The following is a 16,082-nucleotide window of genomic DNA, read 5'->3' on the forward strand; positions in this document are numbered from 1 at the left end:
TTCAGTTTGTGGAAGCAGATTAAGCCAGAAAACTGCCAATATTTTTCCATATTCAATTCTTTCTCTCCATTACGGAAAGGAAACCGAAGTACTTGGGAATTAAAAACCTCTTTGATTCCAGAACAACGGTGTTGCTCAATTTGTAACTGGCAAGGGGTATAAAGGTACAAAGGAAATGGATATAGAAAACGGAAATTCTAATTTTCCTTCTAGCTCAGATGGAAGCTTTTAGGATCATGCTTTTCGGATCCCTAGAAGAAATCATTGGAACTTGGAGTATGATGACCAAACATTACTGGGATGTTTAGGGAATGCTTTTGCTATGATCCTTAACTTTTAATCTATATTCTGACATATTTTTGCAGTGTAAATATATGTATTTATGTTATTATGTATTAAATCTACATTTAGATATTACATATTTAATAATATAATTATGCATAATATATAATTATTAGAAATGTTTTAAAATACATTTAAAATATACAAATATATACAGTTATATATATATATAAAAAACTAAAAATGCAACAGAAATAAGGACATTTTGCATTTTCTAGAGGGAATAAGTTTGAGAAATACATGAAAATTAAAATATAGGAAAATTGTATTTGTCTGTGTATATTTTTACTTGTTTGATTTGTTCGTTGTTTTCCTCAAGAACATGTTTCGACTGACGTTGGTTGATAGTAAATGATCTTTCTACCCAGAACAAAAATGAAACAAGTAACTCTAATCAAACAAACTGTTAATAGCCTCTGCTTAGTGAGAAAATTCAATTGTCTAGCCAAGTTTAAAAATCAATAGTGGCCACTCTAAATTTGAGTATAGTTATAAAACAGCAGACTTAAACACATTTGCAAAGATGAAAACTTTTTTCAGTAATACAAATATGTTAGAATCTGGGGGTGGGGAAAGGAATCAAAACCTCAAAGAGAATGAGGGTGTTTCATGTTGGGTACATAAAACGTACTCAGAAAAACGAATGACAAAGTCATCAAGTACCAGTGACCAAGTTACAAATGAAGATTTCAGTAATTTGGTCTCAAAAATTCTTATGAATGATAGATTTATATTATATTTGCCAACTGTATCTAATGCCTATCATTCAGTGGAAGCATCCTCAGAATTAGGAACTCCGTTGTTTACCCATCTTGCCATCTAAGATTCTGAGAACCAGAGACCTCAAGAGGCAGTGTTGTTGTCCAGTAGTTAGAACTCTAATTTTGCACTCAGACATAGGTATGTTCAAACTGTGACTCAATCACTCGTCTCTGAAACAAGTATTTTCTTCTTCTAAAGTCTCACTTTACTTGTTTTTGCTGTGGGGTTACTCATAGTGCCTACTTCATTGTATTTAATTATCCTTGTAGGATAACTAGAAGATTATAGAATAATAAAAACATTGTAGCTAATGTATATAATACCTAGTATAGAGTAACTATTGAATATTCCCATTTTAGTATAATATATAGTACTAATAAAGCTATTATGACTCTCAGGTTTTGGTTTGGACGGCTTAACTCACTTGTTACACTATTAGTGAGGTCACAGCCTTACAGAGATTCATATATAGTGAACATATTTTTATGAAACATCTACTAAATGTAAGTTACATCATTGCTTTTTATAAAATAGGAAAATATAACATCGGTCCTGTTTCTAAGAAGCTTATAATTAAGCAGGGGGTGCAGTGACTAGTCACCAGATACTGTAATAAAAGATAAATTGTGGTAGGCAAAATCAAATAGGAAAAAAGTCCTGTGGTTTTAAGAATAAAAGGGAGATACCTTTGACTTGGTGGAAGGTGATCAATAAACTATAGTTACTCTACTTGCAATAGTTATTGCTAACTCCAAATCCAAAGCTCTCTTGCAGAGCTAAATAAATAAGTCTTTTAAAATATAAGAGAATCACAGAATGATTTATTAAATCTATTAACAACATTCACATGAAATCTCTTTTGTTAAAAATAAATAGGAAGGAAAGGAAAAGAAAAACTACTGTAAAAAGTTAAGACTCTATGACTATATTGTGCTTAAGGCAAGTGGACCTCATTGAGAAGAAATCTATGGCTGATTAAAATATGAGCTATCCCATTAATCACACAATACATTAGATAATAAATTGTGGTTGTTAACTTGATATGCACCATTGAACATGGAGAAAATATCACATAGGCAGACAAGTGCACCAAAGTATGACAATGTAATGGCTTGTGGATATATTCTTTTTGTAAATATGTCTGCAGCACATCCAGTGTCTTACCAAACTATGCTGTAAAATAAGGTTATTCTTTAAGTCACAGAGATTAATGCTGCAGATTTTTCAACACTGAAAAAAAATCATACATTTGAATAGAAGGAAGGGTGAGATAGAAATTAACATTTTTCACTCAGAGTGTGTCATTCTAATATCTCATTCAATTTTCTAAAGGAGCTCTGAAGATGTTAGATTAAAAAATTGTTTTGGAAAAAGAAAATCCAATAACATATTCCACTGACAGATAATTATGTGAGCTAATTTCAAGGACTAGTTTGAACCATGATAGGATATTTAACTCTTCTGTGTGGATCTAGTGAGCCCACCCTGAAAATTTGCTGATAGCACATATAGGAAATAGAAACAGTGCTATACATTCTATAGGCCAGCAGTCCTTTTTACAGAAAATCATAGATTTCTTTCAGTTTTGATTTGTTAAATATGTAAATGTAACTTTTAACCGATTGTTAAACATAATTTTCACCTGGTCTTGTGTTTCCAATTTTCTTGACAAAGTAACACATTGAGCAACTTGACCAGGTTTCACTGTGAATATTGTCTTCTTGTACGCTGGTGTGTTGTCCAACATTGCAGCCAACTAGCCACATTTGGCTACCGAGTACTTGAAGCATGGTTAGTCTGAGCTGATATGGCTGTCAGTATTAAATACAACCAGATTTCAATGACTTAATTTAGAACAGGCAAGATATCTCATTTGGATTTAATAAAATGCATCAGTTACACCTATTTCTTTTATATATATCATATATATATATAAATTTACTTTAAAAGTAAAAGTAAGACTATAAAATTTAAAACTGCTTATATGATTTTCATTTATGGCTTGCATTATACATCTGTTGGTTAGAGCTGCCTACGGGATCCATAAAGTAAACTAGTGATAAAGGAGATAAAATTCTGAATGAAGAAATTTTACGTGCTCAGAACTACATTGAAATAGCTCACACTCTCCCTTCTCATGGCTGCATAATATTTCATTGTATATATGGACCATATCTTCTTTATCCATTTGTCTGTTGAAGGACATCTTGGCTCTTTCCATAGTTTGACGATTGTGGCCATTGCTGCTATGAATATTGGGATACAGATGCCCCTTCTTTTCACTACATCTGTATCTTTGGGGTAAATACCCAGTAGTGCAATTGCAGGTTCATAGGGTAGCTCTACGTTTAATTTCTTAAGGAATATACACACTGTTTTCCAAAGTGGCTGCACCAACTTGCATTCCCACCAACAGTATAAGAGGGTTCCCCTTTCTCCACATCCTTTCCAACACTTGTTGTTTACAGTCTTGTTAATTTTGGCCATTCTAATTAATGTAATGTGGTATCTCAATGTGGGTTTGATTTGAATTTCCCTGATGGCTAATGTTGATGAACATTTTTTCATGTGTCTGTTAGCCTTTTGTTGTTTTCTTTGGAGAAGTGTCTGTTCATGTCTTCTGCCCATTTTTTGATATGATTATCTGTTTTTTGGGTGTTGAGTTTGAGGAGTTCTTTATAGATCTTGAATATCAGCCCTTTATCTGTAGTGTCATCTGCGAACATCTTCTCCCATTCCGTGGGCTGCCTGTTTTATTGACTGTTTCTTTTGCTGTGCAGAAGCTTTTGATCTTGATGAAGTCCCAAAAGTTCATTTTCACTTTTGTATCAACATGGAAGGGACTGGAAGAGATTATGCTGGGTGAAATAACTCAAGGAGAGAAAGTAAATTATCATATGGCTTCACTAACTTACGGAGCATAAGGAATAACATGGAGGACATTTGGAGAAGGAAAGGAAAAGTGAATTGGGGGAAATCAGAGGGGGAGACAAAGGATGAGAGACTGTGTGGACTCTGAGAAAGAAACTGAGGGTTTGGAGGGGTTAGGGGTGGGGGGATTGGTGAGCCTGGTGGTGGGTATTAAGGAGGGCACATATTGCATGGAGCACTGGGTGTGGTGCATAAACAATGAATCTTGGAACACTGAAAAAAAAAAAACGATGTTCTGACCTTAAAACATGTTTAAGTTGTGGGTGAATGGTTGTATATAAACTATATAATTCAAAGTATATGATGCATTAGAAAAAAGCATAAGAAAAATAGACTGCAATTATGTATGTGTAGGAAGATAACATTGCAAAATCTAAAACACAAAATATTCATTTAGTTACATGTTTCTTATCTGAAGGGTAGGCTCTACTTGTGATTCCTGCAACCATATTACTATATTGAGATTACAAAGGACCCTCTTCTCCCAGATAGCCTGAAATTTTGTGGAAAATTTATTTTCTCACCAAAGAATTTTAAATAGAATCAATACAAATAGAAAAATACAAGAATCTTTGTTCAAGTTCTTCTATCCTCTCATAGAAAGAAGACAAAATTATTTCCCCTCCCATTGAAAGGCCACATAAATAATCTATTCCTTTTCTTTTCTTAAAGTCTGTATTTGTCAATATTGGGATCTGACAAGGGGAGAAAAGCCCCAAATATAGTAATAAGCAAGAACAGTACAATAGGTGACTCTAGAATTTATTTTCCTGTGGTACTACAATAGTCTGCCTTTGGGTTGATAACTTAATAAATCAGTCTTTATTGCCTGAAAGAGTTGATATATATTCTAAAGCAAGCCATTTATAATTTTACTTGTATTTTCGAAGATGAGACCTTCATTTATATTTTTAAAATTATGTGTTTCTTCCCAGAATTATCACCATGTAAATTCAGGATATAGTAGTTTTTCCTTAAGGGCCTATTATATTCCAGGAGTAACCATTAGGTGGAGGTGTATCTTGAAATTTTTTGTGCGTGCGTGTGTGTGTATGTGTTGGGGTGGTTATTACCTGAAAATGTTTCCTCTGGAAGTTCTGTAAGGGTCACAACTGGACTTTGATGTGTGGGCCAGATCCGAGGGTTAATCCTTAAGGAGGTGGGGAAAAAAAAAACCCAACTTTTAAAAAGTCTGAAACAGAAAAACATTGTGGATTCTAAACCTGTGGTGTCTAATATGGTAACCACTTAAGACCTGTATCTACTGACTATTTCACTTATAGCTGGTGTTACTGAGAAACTGACTTTTTAATTTTATTTAACTTTAAGGTAGATTTAAAAACTGATACTGGATTTAGTGAATGAGAAACTTTTAAGCATGTTTGGGAAAAACCTTGGATTTACTTTTTCAACTGTACACTTTATGATATATAAATGCAGATTAAGTATTTCTAATTACAAATTTCAAATTGAGATATGCTGAAAAGAATAAAATACAAGCCAGATTTTGAAACTTAGTACCAAGATAAATTAAATAGCTCATTAATAATTTTACATAGATCACATATTGAAATGGTATTTGGATTGAAAGGTATAAAAATTGATTTCACCTGTTTTTAAGTATTTTCTTAATGTGGCTACAAGAAAATTTAGAAGTCTATCTGTGGTTTATATTATGTTTCTATTAGACTGTGCTGTCTAAAGAAGAGGAAAACACATGGAAATAACCATGAGATACCAAGACTGTAAATGGGATATGACAACAAAAGGGAGACACTAATGGCAGGTTAAGAGTTGGTAGCAAATAAAAGAGAAGCAGGCCCTTAGCCTATCTTACTGTGTTGACAGCTGACTAGTGTATAATGCCTGGACTGGTTTGAGGGTTTAAGATTAAAAATATAACTTTAAGTCTTTTGTGCCTTATAATCAAAGACAAGTATGTTGTTGCTTTAATAATAATAATTTTAGTTATTACCAGTTTTACTTTTAAAAAGTGTTAACTGAATTTACATCTCTTTTTAACCTTCTGCATGGTATTAAGTGCATTACATACAGGCATTGAAAGAATTTTACCACAATAAACCTTGAAAACAAAAGATACCAGAATTATAGGATGGGAAAAATAATGTTAAATCAAATTTAATTCCAAGGGTAGAAATCTTATGAAGCAGTAATATGGGCCACTTTGATATGTAAAATATATTCCATGAACTAAATGCTGTATTAAACTAACATTGGACAGTTTGGAACAAATTAAATTACATTGTATTTGCCAGGGACATCCTATTGCCCTCGTGTTGAAGTTAAATATCATTTTTTCCCACATAAGATGCAAGTGCACTGTAGAAAAGTTGGAAACACCAAAAAGCAACATGGAGAAAAAAAATAATGACTTATAACCTACACCACCCAGAGATAATGACTATAAATTTCCCTTGTATTTTCTTTCAAAGATATACAGTTAGTTTTTAGACAGGGTTTAGTTTGTCTTAATAAGCACTGCATCACAAACTCTGTATTTAATACTTTTCACCCCTTTCTTTGAACTCTCTTTGGGCTGGTTTCATAGCCCAGACTGAGGTTATCCATTATAGAAACAACAACGTAATAAATGATGTCTTGTTGACTTGAAAGTATATTCACATAGATTTCTGAAGTGACAAAGATACAACCAGAAAGTGTTTTATTCACTAGAAAGTCTTGCTGAACATTTTCTGACACTATTAGTAAGGTAAAGAGAGTCTGGATGAAAGAGAAAACATGAATTCTGAATCCTGAAGAGCTTGTGCTTATTAGTACTTTCAGCGGAAATCATGAAGGGCCACCTCATCAGGTGGACTGATGAAGCCTCATTAGGTAAAGGCTTGAAGTGCTCTAAGAGCAATGCCTCACAGAAAGAACATCCCCAGTGGAGGCTAGACAAACATGCCTACCTGTCATTGCTGCCTTTTGATTGGAAGGAGTTTGTATTTGTTTCCTCTTTAAGAGGAAGTTATGCATGCAAGTATAAAATCACTTGGCAGTGTCAGCAGTGCTAGATGTGAAAATGCAAACCCAAGGGCTTGAAGTTAGGCAAGCTCCTTGAGATGAAGTGGAGTGCAAAGCGCCCTTCATTTATTCTTGAGATATTTACTTCCATCCTCTGGCTTTACTCTAGCTACTGTCCTTATACTCAGTCTTGCTATTCAACCTATTTTTAGGTGAGTTGAAAAATAAAAACATTCATCGTGAAGTCAGGAAAAGCAAAGGCTCAGTGCAACGTTCCAGAGCTTTCTGTGTTTATCGCTTTTAAGACCATCAGGTATCTAAATGCCAAAATCACTGCACCTTATCCAAATTCCACTTTATCTCCATAATCAGGGTAATTTGGGGGGTGGCAGGATATGCTTCAGTCTGCTGATCTCTGAGATAATTTCTGGATTTAGATAATGTTAAAAATTCCTGAGAACTCTTAGAAAGCTTAGGGTTTCTTCAGATTTCTGGTCTAGCTGACATTAAGGCTGGCTGGTAGGGCAAAGTCACCCAAGCTCCTCAGAAGTATACATGAAGGAGCTGAGAACTTCTCATAGCCCTTCAAGTAAGTTTCTTACTAGGAACCTGTGCACTTGATTTGGAAATTTGGTATTTACTCAAATTCTGATCTAAAACTTCATGGGATGTGTTAATTCCTAACAATGTTACAGTAGCTCTTATTTCATGATTTCACTGCAGTGTTGAACATCAAGCTGCAGAAGTTTTCAAAGACTGAGGTTATAGTAGGCAGTCTGGCAGACAAAGTGTGTGTGGTAATATTATGAATATCTAGGGTATGCTCAGTTCTAAGTAACAGGATTCATTAATGCTTCATTTATATATTCATATTTATATTCAACTAATACATATTTTTCTGTGTCAGGTGTTACAACGAGCTGTATGCACAAGCAGCAGATGTGATTTCTGACCTCTTGGAATCAGACTTGATTCATGATTATGTAATTCCTACAAAGCAAAAAAAGAATGGCAGTGATTCAATGTAGTTGGAAGTGCTAACATAAGGTGAGGGGGCCAGGAAAGTCTACCTTGCATAAGTGATATTTAAACCAATGCAAAATTTTGTGATACATTTCTAGTTGTTGGGAATATGAAGATAAACATGGCATAGTCCCTGTCCTTGAGGAGTTCATGTCTAGGAAAGAGATGTGCAAACCACTAATAGTCCTTTGTGATTTGTGCTCTACAGAAGTATATGAAATACTGTGGGTCCTAAAGGTTATGGGTAATTTGGTTGGACCACCTCAGGAAAGAGTGTGTGAGATGAGATGTTTTTAAGTGTAGGTTTTGAAACACAACCATTTTGAAGGCTAAGGAATATTACTAGGCCATCAAGACAGGAAATAATATAGCAAGCAATAGCTAGGAGTAAGAAAAAAAATCCAGTATGTTTGGTAAACTCTAAGTAGAAGGGAAGGCCTCGGAAGGCAATTGGGCAAGGGTGAGATTGTGTATAGGGTGGGATGGTAAATTGAAGGCATGTGAAACACTGTATGAAAGAGTTTATACTTCTTTTTTAGGAGTGGAGGAGCCACTAGAATATATAAATTAGGAGTTTGAGATCAATTTGTGTTTGTAGACTGAAAATTCTGCATGCAAAAGGAAGGATGGATTTGTCTTATGGAGAGGTGGGATTCAGAGAGACTGATTAGAAGACCATTGCAATAGGCCCTAAGAGAAGAGGGCAGAACTTCAGATCTGGCAGCAGCCAGGGAGATTTAAGAGATTTAGGAGTGAAAATCAATGATAATTGAAGACTGACTGGCTAGGATAGCTGAAGAGGAGAGAGGATTCCAGCATAGGTTGAGGTTTCTACCTCTTGGGTAATTTACAGTATCTATAGAGCCATTGCTAGTTAGTGGAAAGGCTGAGATTGGGTATTTGAATCCTGACTCTGCCACTTAAAAAGTAACCACTTGGAAGAAGTTACTTAAACTTGCCTAGCCTCAGTTTTCTATGTCTATACAAAAATGGCTGAAAATAATTTTGTGGGATTTATGGGAAGATAATTTATGAAATCTAGTGAATTGCCTTGCCTATAGTCTACATTCAACATGTATCTTCTTCAGTTTTAGGCATGTGGAGTTTAAAGCCATTATTTTGTGTTTAATGGATATATCCAGTATGTATTCAAACACAGAGGTTGAGGCCTTGGGAAGAGGGGTGCAAATAAAAGCCCAAGAATTTGGAGATAGGTTTATTAGATAATAGTTGAAATCACTTAAACTTTATGAGATTCCATCATAAGAACAAAACCTGCCTCATGTAAGAGGTATGCTTAAAGAAACCATTAGCACTCTGAAAAGACTTAGAACTGACAAGTAACTTGAGGAATAAAGAGAACTCTTTGAATATAACAATTAAAAGATCACTGACAACCTTAGAGCAATTTCCATATGGCGGTGAGGAACAGAATGCAGATTGTGGTGATCTGAGGGAAGATTAGAAATGAAGGAATAGTTGTGATATAGAATGTTCTTTTAAGAAATTTGGCATGGCGATTTGGGGTGGTAGGTAGAAGTAGATAAAGGATAAAGAAAAGAGGCCTTAATTTATAGTAATAGACACTGAGAGGAGAGATCTCGTATTGAAGCAGAGGGAGATGGTGATGGGAGATAAATAATGAAGGAATATTCTAGAAGAAGCTGCAGCTCAGGAAACATAAATCACAAAAGAATGCATTTGCCTGAGATGGAAGAAGGTACAACCTCTTTTTGTGTCAGAATGTGAAGGCGTGAAGTTGGAAAGACTATCAATAATGGGAAATTATTCCAATTGGAATTCCAATTGGATATTGGAAGCTTCCAGTATCAACCCAGCTATTGTTTTATCCTCTTACTTAGCTTTTATTTTTGTGTTCCAATAACGTATGTTTTGAGTACCTTAACTGGATTGGCTAATACCTTTTAATGTTATCTCCACATAAGATGAATTATTAAATTTTCATTTAGTAAAAGTCAAGTGAAATCTCACCTCTGTCCTTTTTTTTTCCCCTGAGAAAAGACAAAAGAACCTTGGAAAATACTGATTCTATAAAAAGTAGCCCCAAGAATGATAGGGTTGCAAAAAATTACACTGTGCCAGGGTCTCAGACTATCAGAGAAATACGTTACTCTAATGATTTATATATCGTATGGAAATATTAGAGCTAAACTTCATGCAGTGTTGACATCAGGACATTGGAGTATATATTAGCTCTTAAAATATGATTGTTCCAGTAATAAAATGATTTGTATTGTTTCACTATTGCTATAAATTACTTTTTGGTTGAGTGTTTGCTTTTTGGAAAATGGTTTTACATATCCTTTTTATAAATGTTAACTGTTAGCTCACACTTAAATTGGGATTTTGAGCAATTAATTTTGTATCATGTCTACATTTGAAAACAAGTACCACAAGACCTTTCCTAGTAGATGAACACATAGTTTAATTAGATCATCTTCATTTTATTGTATTACAAACACATAAAAACACAACACAACCAGCCCCTCCTCATACTGGCGATTCTGGAAATGATAAAGACCATACTCTGGATTTATATTAGAAAGTAATTACAGTAAGGTGGGAGAATCATACACTGGAAAAGCAATAGTCCTAAAGCTGATGGGACTTCTACACAAGGTCAGCATCTCAAAGTCTTTCAAAGGAGTAAGACTATATAGAACAGTTATATTTAAATATTACCATCATGTGGGGATTTGTAGTAATCTATCCTTGATCTTCATGACTTAATTCTCTACCTTCTATCTGGAGATCTAAGTCATACTTTCAGGGTCACTACTTGCTTTGTTCAAGTGCTTTGAAATACATTTCATTAGCTTTGATCTTCTTGCTATATTCTTAAATGTAAATCCAAACAGTCAATGAATATCTGTTTTTGATAGCACAACAAAATCAATACTTAGTATTTTCAAAACAGAACTTTGGCCATTTCCATCAAATTTACTTGTTCTCCTGTATTCCCTACTTTAGTAAATGATGCAATGAAGTACCAGACACTAAATCTGGGAAGACATCATAGTCTCACATTCCAGGTAGACATCAAAGTCAACCTGTTGTATATCATTCAAGGTTTTTCCTTAAGCATGGCTGTTTTTTCAGTAGTGCTCATACCATTTAAATTTCTTTAAAGATTACTGGCAATTGTGGGTTATTTTTTTCTTCCTATGTCAATATTACTAATTTGTACTTGTATTTAAAGTATCCAGATTATCCAAGTCTTAAGATTATTGTGAGAGTTCAGTTAGATACAGATATAAAGCATTTCATAGGCTGCCATCCATATAAGAGGTATTCAATAGAAACAACTCAAAGAAATAGAAATTAATATCCAATTCAGTCATGGAACATAGATTTAGAGAAAAATGGGGCAATTCTCAACTATTCAGAACTAATATTTTGGATGTGTGTATGAGATAGCATGATGAAGATTAATTGTTATGTATTATTGAAGAAATTGTCTACATTGAACCAAATGATGAATACAGAAACTAAGAAAATAAAAAGATAGAAGTAAGCAGCCTTAGAAATTGAAATACTCTAATTACAGCCACTGATGAGAGTTACCAACCATGCATTTTTATTATCATGCAGTGTATCATCTTTATGTACATTGCAACATACCAGCATTCCATTCTGTACAACTCTGGGTATATCATTTGCCCTTTCATTGCCTCCATTGCCTCAGGATAGCATAAGGCTCTTTGCTAGAGGACCTCTATTTCAGTTTTTTAAAATACTAGGACTTTATGACCACAAAACAGCTTAATTCTGAGTTTTCTGTTCTGAGTCAACACTTAAGAGAATTGTGAAAGACCTCCTGTATTGTATTTACTATCTGATTCCCAAATCATCCTTTGCCTTCTCATCTGTCATCCCCATTAATTCTTCAAGTTTCTTCTCCAAATATTTTTTTAATGACCTTCGTATTGCCTTCATTTTCCTCCGATGAGACACACACATATGGAATCTAAGTAGAGAAACAACATAATCCTGACTTCAGTATTAGTAGGCCAACTCTTAAGGACAATTATATAATCATGTTTTTTTCCCCCCTTCTTTTTCCGGATACTGCTCCAGGAGTTTTCCTCATATTTAATTGTACCTCCTCCATTTCCTGTGGTTCAACTTTTATCCCATAAACTTCCGTCCATTTCATTCCTGCCAGTATTATATCCCAAACTTTGAAATGACTTCTTTCCCTTTATTGCTGTTGGAAGGCGGGGGATCGTGTAGTCTCTTTGCCAAAGGAATGCTTGACCCAGTGTGTGTGTGGAGGGAGGAAAACTCACAGTAACAAAGCACTTCCCAATATCACAACTTCTGTTAGCAATATCAGAAACAGTGCAATCTCTCGATTCTCAGCCTTCTTTGAATCCTCTTCTGGAGGGAGAAAGAGGAAAATGGAGAGTGAGTTTGGGAGAGGAAATATACTAACTTGAGGACTTGATCCATAATAGATGATTCTTTTTAACATCAGATAATTTGCTCTGCTCATCACTTCCATCACTGTTTTCTAGTTATTCTGGTATTTATTACACTTAGATCCCTAGGTTCTACAAAGTGTTTGCCCTTACTGCCCCAGCCTAATTTCTCCACCTTTAGTGGAGCACCTTTTCTTTCAGTTCTCAGCCCTTCAATTGATCCAGTGCCCAGTAATTCATCCTGGTACAAATTTTGCCCAATAATTTAGCTCTGGTTTGTAACATTACCATGATCGTATGGAAGGTGCTTACCAAATATTTGTGGAATGAATGAATGGATAACTCAGTACCTTGATCCCTGACCCCTCCAAATGCTATACTACAATCTTTGTTACCTCCACAATACTCTCCTCTGAAGCATGGGGAGGTGATGCGAAGACAGGTCCAACAATCCAGGATAGGACCTTCAGTCACAACTGATAAAGAAAAGAAAAATAACGGAAGGGGGCCATGGCATGCAGTTTTCTTAGCTCAGACATGAAATATGGATTAGATCTCAGGCATTTCCAGGATTCTTAATGTTACATTGCTGTGAATTTCTTCTTCCCCTAGCAATCAAATTTCTTGATGGGTCAAAACCTTCTGTAACTTATGTCAGATCTCTGGGGAAGAAGTGGGAAAAATGATGCCTCAGTGTATATTGGTCCTGTGGGTTATAAACTATACTTTAGAAGGCCTAAGCACCTCTACACTGTATGTTTGAGATTGCAGAGAGACACATTTTGTTGTCAGGTCTGATTGATATTTCCACCCCCATAATCCCAACTCTAGAAATTGGGTACTTAGTATGACAGGTAGGAGAGATATGGCCATTTAGAGCAAATGAGATGGGAAAATATGGACTGAATTCTTAAGGTGTCGCATGTACTGTACTCACCGCAATCTTCAGAACAAGCTAAAAGAGAATCAGAAAGTTCTAATGAGCCTATAGTCAACTCAGAGTTTACTGTATTTATACCCAATAATCTTCATTTGGTTACCCATGAAGTTCCAACCACCCCTCCATCCATTCTAAACAACTGTAACATGAAACCACCTTCCTCCTCTCACCCTCATTTCCTATTCCTTTCACATAATTTGAGTGTTGTTAGATAGATATCTGTTATTACCAACTTCAGAGAAGTTCTTTAACATCTCTTTCAGTTTGGATTCCAGGTTTAGGCGGATGTCGAGAAGCTTGCCTTGAAGGATAAAGGCACCTAAGAGGGGTGGAAGGGGTGTCAGAAACGGGGTAGACTTCCCCTTCAGAATTTAATCCTAATTGTCTGCTTTGTTTTTCCAAGGGAACTTTCCTTATACTTGCTTGGGAAAGACAGTCTTTTAACATTGAAACTGTATCTCACCTTTCCATGTTTCATTGCCCAGTTTATAAAGTTCATTCTTCAGCCATATTCTCAACTTGATAACATCATCAACAGCTAGAGAAGAAAAGCAAAGGTACATGTAGGGGAGTGGTTATATCTGTGGAGGAAATTATGTGGACTCAAGTGCACTCTTCCCTGCCTCCCCTTCTCCCTTTAATCCACAAAACTCTCAGGGACTCAAACTTCCCTCACCCAACACCCGAAGCATCTTGTCCCTGTGGGTGACCTTGATGCTTAAACGGATCATCTCCTTAATTTGCCGTTCAAGCAGATGAACTCGGCCCGGGACTTCTGAGGGTACCATCTCTGCCAGCAAGAACCTAATATCTTCTGCAAATTTGGGGTCACATTCCAAGCAGCCTTTGACCCCATGGAAGGCTGCCAGGGACAGGAGCAGGAGCAACCACAGGTCTCCCATTTCCTTGCCCCAAGAGCCGGTTGTCCTGGCAACTAGTTCACCTCGTTCCCTTTTCTTCAAAAATCCAGGAATAAGTGCTTTGTCCTGGATAGTCTGACTTCACCCTCCCCTGCATTTCCATCCCACTTCTAGGCAATCTCATTTCCCTAAGGCTCTTCAGCTGTTTTCTGACTTTTATCCTTCATTCCAGAGAGAGGGAACTGCCAGTTGGGAAGCAGATACCTGAGTTCTGACTGTAGAACACAGAAAGTGAGAGAAATCTTGAGCTCACACAAGCAAAGTTCCATGCAGGAAAAAAAAAAAAAAAAAGCACAAACTTTTCTCAGGAAAAGGTTTTCTTCAGGTTTCTTCTTTACTTGCATCTTCAGTAATTTCTCACATTCCTCCTGACCACAGGAGTAGAGTAGTGTCTCAAGAAAGAGATCTCCTAGGATCTTAGATTCTACTGCTATAGAGGAGGTGAGAAAAGCCTGGAATATTAAGTTGTTTGGCATCCCAGTCTCTGAGGGTAGCAGTATTGTTGAAAATTAGCCATGGGTGTCTATATGTAATTGATATATCACTGATGATAATTTTGATGTAATAGCCTCTCAGAAATTTAGGCTATCTTTGTAGGATGATTTCCCAGCCATGCTATATAATAACCTTCTTATATCATTCTCTTTATAAGGAATCTGGAGCAAGGAGACTAGAAACAGCCATTGAGGAATATATGGTGTTAAGTGAGACTCCAGTAACACTCAGGGTTCGTTAGTGGGTACATCTTACAATTACTAAGGATGAGATGTGAGACATGTTAGAAAACCAGCACAGTTACTGTGGGCTGCCATCTCAGGCCACCCTGGAAGGAGTCCAGATAAACAGTTCAGCTTAGGGCTCTTTGAATAAGAATGTTCTCTGTCATTTAAAGAAGTTAAGGTTGCTTTACAGACTTTGCAGGATACCAGTAACTTCTCTGTTATATTGCTTGTATGTCTGTGACCTCCTGGAAACCAGGGAATCCTGGGATCTTAAAAGGTTGGTGGTAGAATTGAGAGCTAAGGTATGGGAGAGTTAGGGAATGAAAAGTTGTGAGGGAAGTACAAGGAACTGTTACTAATTATATGCCTACCATGTGCCAGATATGGGATGTGCTAAAAACACTTCTGATAGATCATTGTGAGTCCTGATGGCACAGCAATACTTTGAGGAATTATTCCAGTTTTATAGATAGGACTCTGAGGCTCAGAAATATGAAAGAATCCTTTCTACAAAATAATTTAGTAGTCATGGAATTAGGATTTGAACTCAGGTCTCTCTGATTCCAAATTCTCTATACTCCATTCACTGTCTGGTCAACATTTTCTGGGATAATGCAGAAAATTATTTCTTGGAATTATAAATCAGATGACTGCAAGGGAAATTCAAATCCTCTGATGATCCAAATCCACACCTCTGGTCTGATTTTATTTCCCTTGGCTAGATGATCTCATCTTTAGATGACCCTCTGGAGGATTTGCACATGCTGAGGTCTGAAAGCATTTGAGGTAGTGGGATTAAACTACCTCTGGAAATCAAAGTTGGATACTAAAAGGGGTAAAACTTGGCGGGCAGGTAGCCAGGTATGAGGAAAAACTGTTCTTTAAGGGAAAATATACATTAGAGATGTGATGTTTTCTAGTTAACAGTACATACTTTTACTTTCAGCTTGGATACTTGGAAGAGAAAGTGATGGTATATTACTGACTCATTCTGCTCAATGGCACATTATCT

General features: G+C 35.9%; 1 protein-coding gene across 1 annotated transcript in view; it reads right to left on the reverse strand.

Moving 5' to 3' along the window:
- IZUMO3 (IZUMO family member 3) overlaps window positions 1-14,330 on the reverse strand; it is a gene marked incomplete at both ends in the record, with an annotated part of 40,264 nt that extends 25,934 nt beyond the window's left edge. The window contains 7 exons of the mRNA XM_080820212.1: window positions 11,900-12,034; window positions 12,357-12,447; window positions 12,884-12,964; window positions 13,426-13,443; window positions 13,658-13,747; window positions 13,892-13,966; window positions 14,105-14,330. Coding sequence (XP_080676338.1) covers window positions 11,900-12,034; window positions 12,357-12,447; window positions 12,884-12,964; window positions 13,426-13,443; window positions 13,658-13,747; window positions 13,892-13,966; window positions 14,105-14,330 — 716 coding nt within the window. The remainder of the gene's footprint in view (window positions 1-11,899; window positions 12,035-12,356; window positions 12,448-12,883; window positions 12,965-13,425; window positions 13,444-13,657; window positions 13,748-13,891; window positions 13,967-14,104) is intronic.
- Window positions 14,331-16,082: the final 1,752 nt, after the last annotated feature.

The sequence above is a fragment of the Martes martes genome (assembly GCF_963455335.1).
Source record: "Martes martes genome assembly, chromosome: 12".
Taxonomy (NCBI): domain Eukaryota; kingdom Metazoa; phylum Chordata; class Mammalia; order Carnivora; family Mustelidae; genus Martes; species Martes martes.